Source organism: Patagioenas fasciata, chromosome 1, assembly GCF_037038585.1.
Source record: "Patagioenas fasciata isolate bPatFas1 chromosome 1, bPatFas1.hap1, whole genome shotgun sequence".
Classification (NCBI taxonomy): domain Eukaryota; kingdom Metazoa; phylum Chordata; class Aves; order Columbiformes; family Columbidae; genus Patagioenas; species Patagioenas fasciata.
In genome coordinates this window covers 122,821,268-122,836,388 of record NC_092520.1, presented here as the reverse complement: position 1 = coordinate 122,836,388, position 15,121 = coordinate 122,821,268, and the positions used below count along the sequence as shown (strand labels likewise).

The 15,121-nt window shown below is 38.1% G+C and overlaps 1 protein-coding gene across 1 annotated transcript; it reads left to right on the top strand.

Moving 5' to 3' along the window:
• The first annotated feature begins 120 nt into the window (after positions 1 to 120).
• BTLA (B and T lymphocyte associated) lies at positions 121 to 14,192 on the top strand. The gene is made up of 6 exons (XM_065835690.2): positions 121 to 208; positions 9,123 to 9,431; positions 10,514 to 10,549; positions 11,188 to 11,325; positions 12,232 to 12,278; positions 13,389 to 14,192. Exons 1-6 carry the CDS (start codon positions 121 to 123, stop codon positions 13,728 to 13,730), a joined length of 960 nt encoding a protein of 319 aa, XP_065691762.1. The 3' UTR covers positions 13,731 to 14,192.
• The last annotated feature ends 929 nt before the right edge of the window (positions 14,193 to 15,121 follow it).

Here is a 15,121-nt window from a genome sequence, read left to right as displayed (position 1 = left end):
AACTAGAAAAGGGAATCGGCTCTGTCATACACCCCAGGTAAACCTGACAGGATGCAAGAGGCCATTTGAACTGCACTTTTTAAACCCGCCGCGACCTCTTCTCTCTACCATGCCCAGAGAATGAAGGCTCCTCCAGTCATGCTGATAAAAAGGATATTACTGTACATACTTCTAGCAATGCTGGCTCAGAGCAACTATCAAGTTTACGGTAAGATGTGGTCTTACAATTTAACCTGTCTGTAGTTATTAAACATTGCAGAAGGAGAATAGGAACCAAAGCAATGCTTAGTGTACTTTGGAGATAATCTGTGTCTGATTTTATCAGAGACTCCTATTTTGACTGAAGAGGAAGATGACAATAATTGAGAAATATTTGGTAACTGTCTAGATCAGAACTCTAGCACTTGGGGACAAAATACATCTGGCTTTGTGGCCAAAGGCTCTGCTTTTAAGGGGTTTGGTATCATTCAAGCCTCTGCTTGAAATATGGGAATACTACTAACGCTGAACTAAATCCCATTTGCAGTTAAGTTATCCTTACTGGGTAAGTGTACCTTCAATTATTATTTTAACTCCACCTAATTTTCATCCTGATTTCACCGTTGCATCTCCGCAATTTTTAAACAGAGAGATTCTCCTAATTTGGACTGATGTGAGGACTACACTGTGCTCAGTATATTTCTAGTATTATTTTTATTTTATTTTGCTTAATGAGATTATTATGTTTCAAGTTCTTCCTTGCTAGTATCATAAAGGAGTCATAAGTGCTGATTTTGAAAGGAAGAGAATCATACAGAAAGGATAATATCTGCTGCAACAGATACGTTCAGCTGCTGTTGGTACATTTCAGACATATTAACTGATAAATTGATCAAAACAACCTTTTTTATAAGGCACTGACAAAATTATACAAACAAATTGGCTATGTGAAGCTTAAGTTGAAATGTATGAGTAAAGTCTGCAAATCTATTGCATCTTTTGACACATTTGTTTTTATGAATAAAACACATTATTAATACAGGTAAGGTTAAGCAAGCATTCAGAGTATCTGTCTGGGAAGGGAAACTCAAATATTTAGCTTAAGAGACATGAATTACCATATCAGTTAGAGGTATCTATTTCCTAATTGGGGTGTGGTCTGAGCTCGAGGAGGCTACTGAGCTGCTTCACATTTGATCTTCAAATGAATAAACTAACGTACTTCTTAAGGAGATGTATCTAGAGCTGATAACCTCCTTCATGCCTCAAAAAGAAACACCTTCTTGTCCTCTAAGAGTTAACTACTGTTTCTGTTCACTTCATTAAGTCTGTGTGTGTTATTAGTTCCTCACACAATCACCTCTCTGCATTATCCAGTATAGTTCATTAATGCATGGACAAATCCTCCATACTCATCTGCCAGGCTCCTATACACTGTTTTTAAAACAGAATGTAATTTCTGTCATGTTGCTTATCGCATGAATCTTGTTTACACATACTATATTTTACTAGGTTTTATTCTTTGATCTACATCAAAACTACTTGGGGTCCTCTGAGAACAATACTATTTCCTTCTATACATCTATATTACTACAAATGCCACAATCAAGTTTATAGGAGCATTACAGAGCAAAAAGTTTGGCAAGTCAGTCTCTACACAGCCATGATGTAATTAATTTTTTAATGTATTTACATTTTAGCCGTACGTTTTCCAAGCTTGTTTGGTTTTTATTTTGTTTAGAAGTAAGCTGAAAATTGAAGCCAGCCTCTTTAAGTTTGTATGTTGCAAGTCTATCCAAAATTTCCCTTGCTCCTAACAGAAACTAAGTTGACCACACAGATTTCATATTCAAATTCAAAAACCTGCAATTTTTATTTAAATTAGGGAAGGGGAAGTAACCTTGTTTCTGATAAGTCACAAGCAGAAGGACCTTCTCCCCTCTCACTCCAGCAATTTTGGTCCAGCCAGACCTTTTCTCCGCTATAGCACCAAAGAACAGGTTGTTCCCATTCAGTCTCGTGAAGAGTAGTTGTTGATGTCTGGACAGCAGACATAAAACAAAACAGGTGTTTCAGTCCAATGAAAATAAAACCAAGCAAACCTCCCCTTGCTCCAGGAAGGCCCAGGCAGTAACTAAGTACGTGCACACATGCACAGTGACAGCGGACACGGTTCTCGGTGTTAGACCTGTTTGTGGGATAGCCCGCATGTGCTGACACTCAGCTAAGCAGAAATGTTCCATCTTCAAGCTTCAGTCATCAGAATATGAAGGCACGTTTTCTGCTCTTACACAGGTTTCACCAGGGTATAATTAAAAAAATGATGCAGTTCTCTGTCAGCTTTACAAATGCTACCATTGCCAGGAAAAACAAACAAAACACCAAAAAACCTCACCAAAACCACAAACAAATAGAAAAACAATAAGAAACCCAGAAAATCCTTCATTGTAGACCAAGTGAACAGAAAAAGTACATTACTGTATCTTTAAGATGGCATGAGAAAAATTAAGTGAAAAGGGCAAAAATTAAATTTCTATTAGCATAATGACATTCTTTGAAAAATCCAAGTTCTAATATAAATACATAAAACGAATAAAACAAAATTTTACATAATTCCAGGAAAAGCCTTCTCTGAAGCTAGAACTCTGAAAAAGGCCTATTCAGGTATCACTTAATATGTTTTCTGAAGTGCTTATCTTTCTAAATATACTTTACCTAAATTCAAGATGGGAGCATATTTTCCCATGAGTTCTCCTCACAGCCTGCTTCGTTGTTTGTTGTTAAAATTAACAAAGTCATGAAAATCTCAGTGTTAAATCTGAAACCACAACAAATCAATGCGCTTAGTGTAGTTTTTGTGCTATGGCCCTAGTCAGAAACTTCACAGAACACCAGACCTGAATTAAAAACATTACTAGCGCTTTGCTGTGTTCAGAGACAGATCCAAACACAGGACTCAAAAGTAACTGTGGGTATTTAATTTTCATGAATAGTTGTCATTTCATAACTCAGCCATTTTCTACCTCAGGGAATTATACATATGACTTGTATTCTATCCCAACTCTTGTTCTTTTTTTTTTTTAAGGAAGGAGAGACAGAAAAACAAAGTAAAGATCAATCTTTTTGAAAATAAATGCCTCAGAAATTTCAATTAATAAGTCCACGTTTGCTGAATACCATTTATATGTCAAAAATTAGAAGGCTCAATTTTGAAATTTTTAGCTATTATTTTTCTACAACTGGGTTGAGTTAGGTAAATGGAAAGCCATCTCCGTTAAACCTCTTTTGCTTGCATAACAAATCATGTCCTGGCTATGTTTTCTTGAACATAAGAATGAGAAAAAGAAGGGTTTTTTTTTCAATAAGAGAAATTATTGTTATGGGTATCTCCATATTGTACAAGTTGTGTAATACATGTTTTCATTTGAAATCCTTATCCTGGCTGTACACTATACAGAAGATTTTCCTTCCCTGTCAGCCTGGCTCACCACAGCCTGTTCAGAAACACACTCAAGTGATCTAAAAGAAAATGAGCTTTTAGTCAAACTGCATCTTATCGAGGAGTGTAAGTTTGAAGCTGATATACAAAGGTTTGGTATGTTACAAGTTCTTTCACTCTCTCGAAAACTGCGCGTTGAGATTTTCATCCATATATGTGATGCTGGAAACCTAAAAGCTCATAACAGTGTTAAAGAAAGAAAGGGTAATTCAATTTATCCTGGAAAGCACATATAGAATAGAATTGGCAGATGGTGTCTCCACCTTTGACTTCTCATAAGCCACAGGAGGCAGCAGACAGAAAAGAGCTAAGATACACAGTCACAGGAAAAGCACGCCAAGCCGTGTCTGTGCTCATTCATTAAGTGAAGTTCATTTCACATTTATCTTTCTAATGACAACCAATGAACAGAAAAGGTTCTTGCTCATTATCAGGCATGTTGATTTTTTTCCCCTGTTAAAAAAAATAATCACTCATTCTCTAGGATATTATGGTTTATATTATTATTTCATCCCAAGTCTTCACTGACACCTATTCCTGCCAAATGGCCTTTACAAGAAACCTGTGAAAGATATTTTTAAAGTTTGCCTTAAATATTTTATTCTATATTAAAAGTCCCAAGTTTTTTGTTTTGTTATTAAGATTTTATCCACTGCTTTTTATCCACTTAAAGTTTCTTGCCAAGTGAGGTCTGGTTTGAGAGAGAGGAAAGGTTAATTAGAGATTTCATGGCATGTTCATTATGAATTCCCACACTTAATTACTAGAGAAAAAAAAGGTAGGATTATAGGAAAAGGTTTTCTCTAGCTCAGAATTGTAAGTTTTGAAGTGCAAAATAATTCAAATTAAGAATTTTCCAAAGCCTGAGAAAAATGCCTAACTCTTATTCACTCATCTTTTATGATGATATTGTTCTAGAAGGTGTCCCAGTCAAGGGCTAATAACACTTACCAAGGAATAGGTTTCTTCCTAGCAAAGGGTTGAAAATCTGAAGCCCAAGTCATTCAGCCATCAGTCATTAACAAGATAGAGAAACATATGAGCAATTGTGATTATTTTTCATGCTCAAATCATTGTCCTGTAACTTCTTTTAAAAAATATATATGATTAGGGGCCACCTCAAGACCCATTGCTTTAAGTCTCTGAAAGCAAGATCCTTTTGCAGGCTCTGAGGACAGTCTGCAAATTCTCATACGCACTGAAAGGCAACCAGTAGCTTGTATGACTCCTGGTTAGGAAGTTCAAAAGATTACTCTATTTGACTGACAGGAGAAAAACAAAACAAAACAATCAGCGACAAACAAAGAAACAAAACACTCACTGAATAAAATAGTGATGTTTACCTGGCACCCACAGGCTTCTTTCAAGGGAACCACAAATGATAACTAAGAAAATTAAATCAGTTTTCAGTAAGCCAAATTTCTTCTACCAGGTTTATAGCTACTTTGGGAGAAGGAAAAAAAAAAAAGGTATTATAAACTAGAGGAAATAGAGAACCAAGTGAAACCAAATAGTCTCAACCCCCACTTATTTTAAGGGAAAAGAGGAAGAGGATTTGTGCACTAGGGTAATTGACAGCAGGCTGCCAAACAGTTTCACCTGCACCAGCAGCCAGTGATGAAGGCCAAGAGGTGTGTGGAAACTGGTGTCACACTATCTATCTGGAAGTACATCTGAGGATCAGTGGGACAGGAGGGCTCTGCTGCTCAGAAATAGTGGGCAGGCAACGACCTATTGGGCTGGGTGGCAAGGGCAGTGTGAGTTTTACCACATGAAGTTCCCAAAGCTCAGTGGTACGTTCCATAGGTAACCCCTTGGAGAAAGCAAGGATGTTGGAGTCAGGCTCATCCAATGTGATGGAATTTTACTCCAGAAACATAATTTAACCAGACATGACTATATTTTAATTATACTAGTAAGTGAATTATCACCACCAAAAGTGAATGATCACTACCAGAACACGAAGGAGCAAAACTGTGGCATGTGTTAGCATAGGCACTTGGGAAAAAAGGAGAAACACTCTTCAAGCTCACCTGACTGAGAGATGTACTAGCACATTTTAGTTGAACACCTCTTAAAAAGGTACTATATGAGCAAAAAGTAATAGAAGTAATACCAACGCCAGTGAAACTGTAACAAACAAACAAAGAAATAAAAACCAAGCCAAACAAAACCTCCAAACACCAGCCAACCAAAAAAAACCCACAATAAACCTCAAATCAACCCAACCAACCAACCAACAACAACAGCAAACCAAAAAACAAATTGTAACCAAGTAAATGCTACACAAGCAGTGGAATAGCTTCTTACAACTTAATTGGATGTTCATCTGAATTAATGAGGATTAGTAACCCTGTTCCAAGTGAATACTGTTGGATGCACAAAATTTGCTCAATGCTGATCAGGTGATTTTTCCAAAAGTGACAGTGGGCAGTGATTTATACTCTGCTGTAAAAGCACCGGGTGATTCAAAATCAAGGAAAACATGACTCCCTGCATTGGAAAAAGATACGATTGAAAGAGGTGCAACAATTTCTGTTCCTCTGCCTGGTTAATAATCTGAATGAGAGAGTACCACTGAAGTCTGTTTTAAAACTTAGAGAGAAATTGGACTTCTGGAAAATTGTGGTTTGATTTGGGTTGGGTTTTTCTTGTTTAGTTGTGTTTTGTTTTTCCCAAAGGAGAATTTTGGAAAAGACAAAACAGTATGGTAAAATAATTAGATGAAGGACATCAGAAAGTATCTATTCTGCAGAGACCTGTACACCCATCATAAAATATCTGTTACACAGGATTATATCAGAAGGAAGGCTACTATCAGGGCACAATCCAAGCTTTATAGATACTTCCTCAAGTGTTATCTTCCATGGCAACCGCTGCTCAAACAACTGAAACCTTTACTTTCTAATTTGAATTTTTAGTTTCTATTTTCACACTACCCATAACCATGTGCTGCTACTGCAGTATGACCAAAATAGATATGACCCACTTGTCTGAAACCAAATCATGCTTTCTTTTTATCGGGGTGGAAGAGTCTAAGTGAAAGATAAGTCATCCATCTTCAAAACTAAAATATGTCTTTCAATAATAAAATATGTCCTATTCAGGGGAGCAGAAAAAGGATGGGGTGACTGGGCAAGGTGTGCTGTCTTAGCAGCTAAATACTACCTGTGAACAGGGCCAGTCTCTACATGCTAAAGCTGTTGCTATTGCAATACATCTACCACATAATATAGCTTCGAATAAGTAAGTAAGTAAATAAATAAATAAATAATGTACATTATTCAATATTGCCATATCAAAGAATACGTTTTATTATTTTATTCACATTAAATATTTTACAATAAGTTAAATGTTATATTAAATATATTGCTATTGCTGCCACATCCAGATGGATGATCCCTGGGAGAATGTCTCTTCCTGTACACTACACATTTATTTATAATCAGCAGCTATTATTGAGGCAATGTTGTGGCAGAAAGTAAATCACGAGCATATCTCAGGTATCAGTGGAGACCATGTAAGAAGTACCATAGTGCCTAAGACCAGTCTCTGGCAGCATCAAGAAGAAAAGGCTGCTCAGGGAGAGCACATGAGCACAGCCACTTTCTGTGGTTCACTCCCCTCCTGTTCCCCAAGCAGTGAAACAGCTGCACTGGGAATATCGGCATATACATCTTTCTGAAGTCCTTTCAGAATCCATTTATGGACCTGATGTCCACAAACTTGTCTACATGCTTACATACACTGACCAGTTAAAATTCAGCTATACCCTGTTTCTCTGAAAATAAGTCAGGGTCTTACATTAATATTTGGTCCAAAAGATGCTTACTTTTTTACATGTATAGCTGCCTGGACACTATTTAAATTGACTTTTTTTTTTTTTTGACAGTAACTAGGGCTTATTTTTGGAGTGGGGCTTATATTTTGAGCATCCTCAGAAATCCTGAAAAATCATGCTAAGGCTTATTTTCAGGGTACATCTTATTTTTGGGGAAACAGGGTATTATCCTGACAGATGTCTATGCAGGATAGTCCTCAGGGTTGCCAGTGATTCAAACTCTGCAAGATTCTACAGAAACCAGTTACAGTATTACTGTATTCACAGTTAAGCAGTTTTCCAAACCATGTAATCAACCTTCCCTACTTCACTTTTAGCCCATTATTTCTCCCTATATCTAACAGAAACATGAAAAAACAGATTATTTAATTTATTCTTCCTTTATGTCTTTGCGTGGTTTTATGATGTCCTTTCTTCTAATTGTTGTTTGCTTATTTGTTTGGTTGGTTCATTTTTTAAGTGAAACAACCCCAAGATTTCAAGCTTTCCTTCATGACCTTCTTATCATGTTCATGGCCTTCTTATCATGTTCATGGCATTTGCTGGCCTCTTTCCAACTTGGAAAGACTCCAAGCATTGCTCCCCTTCTTTCTTAAAGAGCAGTACAAAAGACTGGACAAGACCTAGGTGCACTTACAAGTCCTTACCAGAACACAAAGGCTGTTGCATATCCTCTGTATATCTTCTCAAACCAAGCCTGCCTTTTTACAAATAATTTCTGTAATTTATCTGGTAAATCTAATTGACTGCTGGTAAACTATTGACAGCTTCCTCTAGTGAACTGATATTTTCTTAGTTTCTCTGTTGCACATAGCAGAGATATATCAGAGGCAACAATTTCTTGCAGTGCTTACAAATATCAGCCTTACAGTGAACAGCCTCTTCTTCATTATGAAGCAAGATCCGGCACGATTGATAGGGCAAAATGAGAACAATATTAAAGATTTTGGTTTAGAGGCAGATTAGTGCCTTCTCATTTTCAGACTTCCATTCTCAGTCACCTTAAAGAGAGTAAACTGAAAAATCAACAGCAGCAAAGCATTAGCTCTGCTATAATGAAGGCTGTGAACACACTTATGCTCCAAACTCAGTATTACTGAGTGCTCTACAATTCATTTATAGTGTGGAGTAGTCTGATATCTGTAGAGAAAAGGCTTACAAACTAAAGGTCATAAACGAAAACTGTTCATCTGGCCATCCCAAGCTCTTGAATACACTATCCAGGCGTTCACAAGGATTGCTAAATCATGTGCCTAAGAAACCCTGGCTGAGGGTGGAGATAAGGTGTTCAATATCACAGTTACATGCACTGGCTGCCTGGGGGCCCAGAGCCTCCGTCCCTTGAAACAGTACCGGCTGCTGACAGACAGACAGACCCCTCTGCTCCCCACACTGCTCTTTCCTCCCCTTCCACAAATCTACAAAAACTGTGAAGTAAACAATAACCTGAAGTAAAGCTAAAAGAGAAAAGAGTGTGAGAAAGACAGCACAAGAAAACTCGCAATATGTATTTTATGTATTTCCTTTCTAAACTATTAAATCTGTAACTTGACTGAGATATAGAAAAAGGTAAAAATTCGTATCAGAGGAAGAAAGTGCATTTTAACAATCCTCCTAAAAATGAAAGAACCAATAGTGTGGATATTATCTGCTATCACGGCCTCATATAGAGACCAAATCTGCTGCAAGTAGACAAGGGAAGTCTTGAGTAATGAGAGAAAAGAAACTGTGATCAGTGTCATGGAAAGTATATAGCAGACCCTGACCACCATGATTTCTGTTATACTTTTTCTTGTCCTCCAGGATTTGATGCCACCGATTGTCCAGCTGAAATTCAAGTTAAAAGACACTCCCAGTACAAAGCTTATATTGGGAACTCTTTGATCATAGACTGTCCAGTTCATTACTGCAAGAAAAAGCCAGTCATGCAGTGGTGCAAATTGGAGGAGGCTACATGTATCCTGGTGAAGGAGGGCAAAGCAGAATGGAAGTCCAAGATGTTTACTCTGGAGTTTTTCTCAGTTCACCAGAATGATAGCGGGCTGTATCGTTGTCGAGCAATAGAGGACAACTTGCACAGTGAGAGCCATGGAATAACTGTTATTGTTGAAGGTGAGACTCCTATATTATGAAAGAAGTCTTTTAAACAAAAGGATGCCACATACAGAAAAGCTCATGCATGTTGGATGATGGCTTCTCCCAACATGCTTTACTGGTAGCACAATTGTACCTTCTTCAGCCTTCTCTCCTACCTCTTGGTAGGATAGAAACAAAAGGAAAGAGGAAAATAAAACACAAAAAAAACCCCAGGAGGATGTGGAAGAGAAAAGCAAAGCTGCCAACAACAAACAGCCACTCATGGACTATTGGATAGTAAAAAAATATCAACTGGAACAAAAAAAGATTGTGGAAGGACAGCCTGGTTATACATCACATGGACTAAACAGGATGCAAATGGTCATGTAGTAGTGTGTGGGCACACAACAGTAAAGAGACAAAACAGTTCAAGTGTCTTGTCGAGAATGACATCTCTTGCAACAAACAAAGAGAAAGTATAACTTTGTACCCCAAGAAGTTCAAGAGCAGGAAAGATGACAATAGCTTTAAATGATCTTAAGGGCAAGTGAGGCTTTCAAATTAACTTAGACGGTCAGGATGCCAAGTCTGGGTTATGACTAGCCAGGTCTGCCCTCCTCAATGTTGTGCTGCAGGTAGAAAGTGATCTGTGTGGCTGTAGTGTCCTACCGACCACAGGCAGCTAAGTAGTGAGATTGTTCTGTTGCCAGTTCCTCTCCTGCTAAGTTAATTAACTTTAAGACCTTGTTTATTGCCACACAAAATGCTGCAACAGGGGGAACAACATCAAAATGTATGGGTGTAATGTGCTAGCAGACACAGTATGTGCCCAGCTCATGATGCAAGTTTCCTTTCAAATACGCTCTGCCAATCTATTTATTTTAATGCCGAAGAGGCCTGAAAGAGAGAATTACTCTGTTGGCAGTGTGAGACCAACCTGTCATTCCCCCTCCTTCCAAAACGTCCTATCTTCTGCTTGTTGCATTTTGTTCCCTCTTCCACGAGCAGATTGAAGAGGAGCCTTGTGAAGACTTCAGTATGTGATACAGAGAGAACACAACTGCAGTGCAAAATGTCAGGTTGCTGTTTCACTTCCCTGTCTTGTTTTTATCTTTCAGAAAACCCTGCAAACTTTATCACAATTTCACCAGAAAGTAAGTTGTAATTCTTATTTCTTCTTTAAGAGAAAGGAACTGATCTGTATTGCTACGAATTTCTGGTTAGTGTTTTGAGCAGGCAGGACAAATTTAATCTCATTGCTGAACTACAATTGCTTTCTTTCCATTTGAACAAAATACTGTCTCTCAAAGCTCATGGTTTTTGAGGCTAGGACTGTCCAACATCCAGCATAAAAGGGACAAAGCCAATCAAAATACCTCCTGGTGGTATACTCTACACTTCTGACATGCTCTTTCATATCCAAGTGATATATATCTTGTATGTACAAAGTGTTAGTAATCGTGTTATACCATCACCTTAACATTGCCTGAGGTATGATTTTTACTCACAGTTGTTTATTGTTCACAATTACAATTGCGAAAGTATATTGGAAGTTCTGAGCGGGGCTCTAATTCTGAGCATTTATTTCCTTCTGTCAGCCTCCTGCCATGCATCATTCATAAACTACGCTCTCATACTTCTAGAATGTCCATGGAGATAAGGTTGTCTCATAACATACTGTGCCAAGTTACAGAATGTTTAAGTACATTAAGAAGCCAGTTGCATCAGAAAGACCTAATATTAAAGCCAGTCAAATACTTCTCTATGCTAATACATGTTAATGCTATTTTAGATACCACTGGCATCTCAGAAGAGTTTCAAGAAGCTGGAAATTACAAGATATGGCACATTATTTGTGCTTCAGCAGCTGTGGGTCTATGTTGTCCATTCATCGTCGTATGCATGTTCTGGTGTCTAAGGTGGTACCATGGTAGGCAGTTTTACCATCTAACCTTTGCCTACTGTGCATTTGATTCTGCTCCTTTTCACAGCTTCATGACAGTTGCATTCAAAGCTCTAAGAAAATCCCCTAATAATTACCCCAAATGATTGCTGAGGTGTCCTTGTCAAGTGTGCCAGTTAGGAGACTGAATCTTTAAGAATTTAATTTGACCCATGTATTGCTCCCTTCCAGAGGCAGAAGGATAGTAGTAAAGCAAGAACAAATTAAAAATTCAGACTTTATAATAGCTGGATATTTTTCTCCTGTTTTGCAAATAATCAAACTAGAAATAAACAGGAGTTTTAGCCTTGCAAATGCAGTCGAGCCCTATCAAGTTACATTTTACATTCCTAATTTTCCCTCTAAATTATCAAATAATTACAGTGCTAATCTCTCGTGCTTTGCATCAACTCTTACACAGCTGCTATGTCCTAAATCAAGAATGGAACTTGGAGTCCCCCATATCTTAATCTAAGTGATCTTGCATTTGTCTATTACAATCCTATGGATTTTTTTAATTAAAAAATTCAGTATTTCATCTTCCAATAAAATTGAACATGTTTGCTCAAAAGATGTGTTTAGGATTTTCCATGCCTTTTTCTCCCCACTCAGTTCATTGAACACAGATAAAACTGACCGCAAGTACAGTAGAAATTTTTCTGCTCCTATTCAGAGGAGCTTTGTGGAACACAAAACCTCATTCTATAAATACGTCATTCTCTGATCGTTAGCTTTTGTCAGAATAGCCATACCCAAATCCAGTTTGGAAATAGATTTTCATTCTTTGAGGTCCACTCAACAAGGCAAGGACTCCTGTATTAATTAATACTCCTTCAATAAGCAGAAAGGCATCTTCTCAATGCTGATTTATTGAACCTTTTTTTTTTTTCCCAGCAAAGAAAAAAAGAACTTCATTAACTCAACAGAGACAAGTGAGCCTGGTATGTTTAAATTTTTCCATCATCAAAACCTGACCATGTCCTGCATAACCACGCACTGAGAACAAGTCTTTGTGTAGTACGATATATGGCATAGGATCAGAGACAGATTTAGTGACTGTCTTAGTGCCTGGACCAGGGCTGACTGGTGTGAGATATCATCATGGGTGAGCTGAGGGAAGGAACTAAGCGTCTCAGCCACTAAGGTAGTTTAGGTATTTAAATTCCTGTTAAAACATTAATTTGTAAGTATCATTCCAGTTAGAGTTCAGTCACCCAAAGCACCTCTGTTGATCTGGTTCAGACTGTCTGTGTAAGTCAAAAAATGACACATATAGCAAGGAAAATGATTGAAAAGATAGACTTTCATATGTGGCTAGCATGAATTCACACAGGTCTTGCAGTCAGTTCCAGAGAAATTAGGTGAGCAGAAAGCAGAAGGCAAAAGAGGTGACTGGAACTGACAGCTGTCAATCACAGGGGGAGGGTTGGCAGGTATCAAAGGGCACCAACCAGGTTGCAGAGCTCTCAAAGAGCAATTTGGAGGAAAGAAAATTAAAAGCAGTATATTCTAAGTGGCTAGAAAAGTGGATGTCAAATGAGGACTTCATTAGGGAGAGATGAATTTGTAGAGCAATTTGCAGATTTTGGAGAAGGAGAAAGATTTATCTCAAAAAAATAAGACTAAGAGGATAAGAAGCAAGTGATCAGGAAATAGGAGAACAGGGGCAATGAAGAAAAGCTGTTCTGGGGTTTGGAAGTAGAAATAAGGAAGATTTCGTAAACTGAGAAGGGAAAGCCTTGAATGAGTGGCAGAGAAGAGCTCTCTCAAAGCGATATATCAGTTTTGCCTGAAGTTGGCATCTTGCAAGAAAAGACATGAGAGCTTAGGAAGGGAAATGGAATGAGGCAGGACATATAAGAATGATTTCTAATTTTATTTCCATGATCAACATAAAACCTGGTGGCCAGGTAAATCCAGTTCACCTGTGCTCAAAAGCACTTTTAAGGGGATAAAGTAACTTGAACAAAATCCTGCATGTCTCTTATTTAGCAGGAGCACAGGCAACAATCAGGAATGCACAGAGCTGTACCCTGTTCTGTTTTCTGCAGGTCAGAAGTCCAGCAGCTGCTCCATGCCATGCTGCTGGGACAACTGAAGCTTCAGAAGAAAGCTCCTCACTTTACTATTGCTCCATGGCAAGCCCACCGCAGGCCTTGCACAGCAACACAATTTATGACAACAATGTCCCTCCCTGGAATGTTCAGAGGACAGTGCCTGGTGCACCTCACAATGATCCTGTTATTCCTTTCATCCCAGTTTTACCTGAAAATCCGGAGGTCCTCACATATGCTTCACTAAATCATTCTGCTTCTGCAGAAAGATGCCAGAGAAGGGAACCAACTGTAGCGAATGAACTTACAGAATATGCCTCCATTAATGTAAATAAATAAATAAATGTGGCAAGGGCTTCATCAGACAACCATTTTGCATGCACTCTCAGTTCCAGCTTCCCTCCAGGATGGTGTTCCTTTCTCTTTTGAGAAAACTTCCCTTTTGTTAAGAAGAACCTATGGAAGCTCCCCTGCAACATCAGAATTCAAAATACATCCTGTGTTGATGGGTGGGTATTTGCACTGTGTGTTTGTCTCTTAGATGGGGGAACAAACAAACAAACAAACAAACAGTGTGTTTTCTTATTTTTCCTTTTTTTTTCAGGGTTCTGCTTCTACTCTGACTTTGATTTGGTTACAGTTTGAATATAGACAAAGGGGAGAAGGGGAAGGTTTTCCTAGGACATACATGTAAAATGAATCCATGAGGAAGTTGATACTGGGTCAGGTTAATTTCTCCCAAGTAAAAGCTAAGAGTGCCTGTGGGAGCATTTTTCTCTCAGTTTCTAAAAACATCCTTCTAAGTGTTCAGTTTTTCATTCCAGTTTATCTCTGTGCAAAGTTATGTGAGCACCATGAATGTCTAAAGCTATTATTAAGCAAAATCAAGGGAATGCTTAAGTATCTGCGTGTTTGTTTTTTGTCGAAAGGAGGAAAGGCAGAGATGGTTGTTTTGTGTTGACAAAGAATTCTCACAAATGTGTGAGAAAATATTGAAATATAGTGCACTGTGTTTTTCTCTTGGTGGGATGGTTGGTTAGCTAAGTTATTGCATACCTCTTTTGTCCATGATGATTCAATGGAAATAACAAATGATCAGCAGTGACTGACCCCAGTCAAAACAAAAATATTTTGTTCAAAAATAACTTTGTATAACAGTGTCATACTAAGTTGTACTCCAAACACTGGCACAGAAAAGTGATTATGCCTCATGCTAAGGTTTGCAGGAAAGAAGATAAAAAGGAGGTAAAGATCAACGTGCCATTTGAAAAGAATGCTCACACCCTTCTTCTACACCACTTGTTCAGTTCTAGCTTGGATACCATGCATCTGCTCTGCCAAAATAATGCTCTAGAAAATTATTCTTAGCAATATTTGCACCAGAGGTTTACAACAGCAAGCAGAGAGTCTTTAACTTGGTTAAAAATTTGCACCACAGTTGAAAAGAAGGGATGTACTAGGTCTCAGGCTGCACATAATGCACCACATAATTTGCACCCAAGTTAATGGAAGAAAGTAAGGCTCTCCTCTCTTCATATTTCATCTTGGTATCATTCTGGCTGACATCAAAGTTGTTAAGCACATATGCATTCCCTGCCACTTTGGTCAGCTAGATGGTTTTTTTATACTTATGGAACACTTGTGCTCTGCCTCCTCCCCACCTTTGAACCCAATCACAGTATCTGCATGGATAAAAATCCTTCGTAACTGTTTTGTTTGTTTGTTTTCTG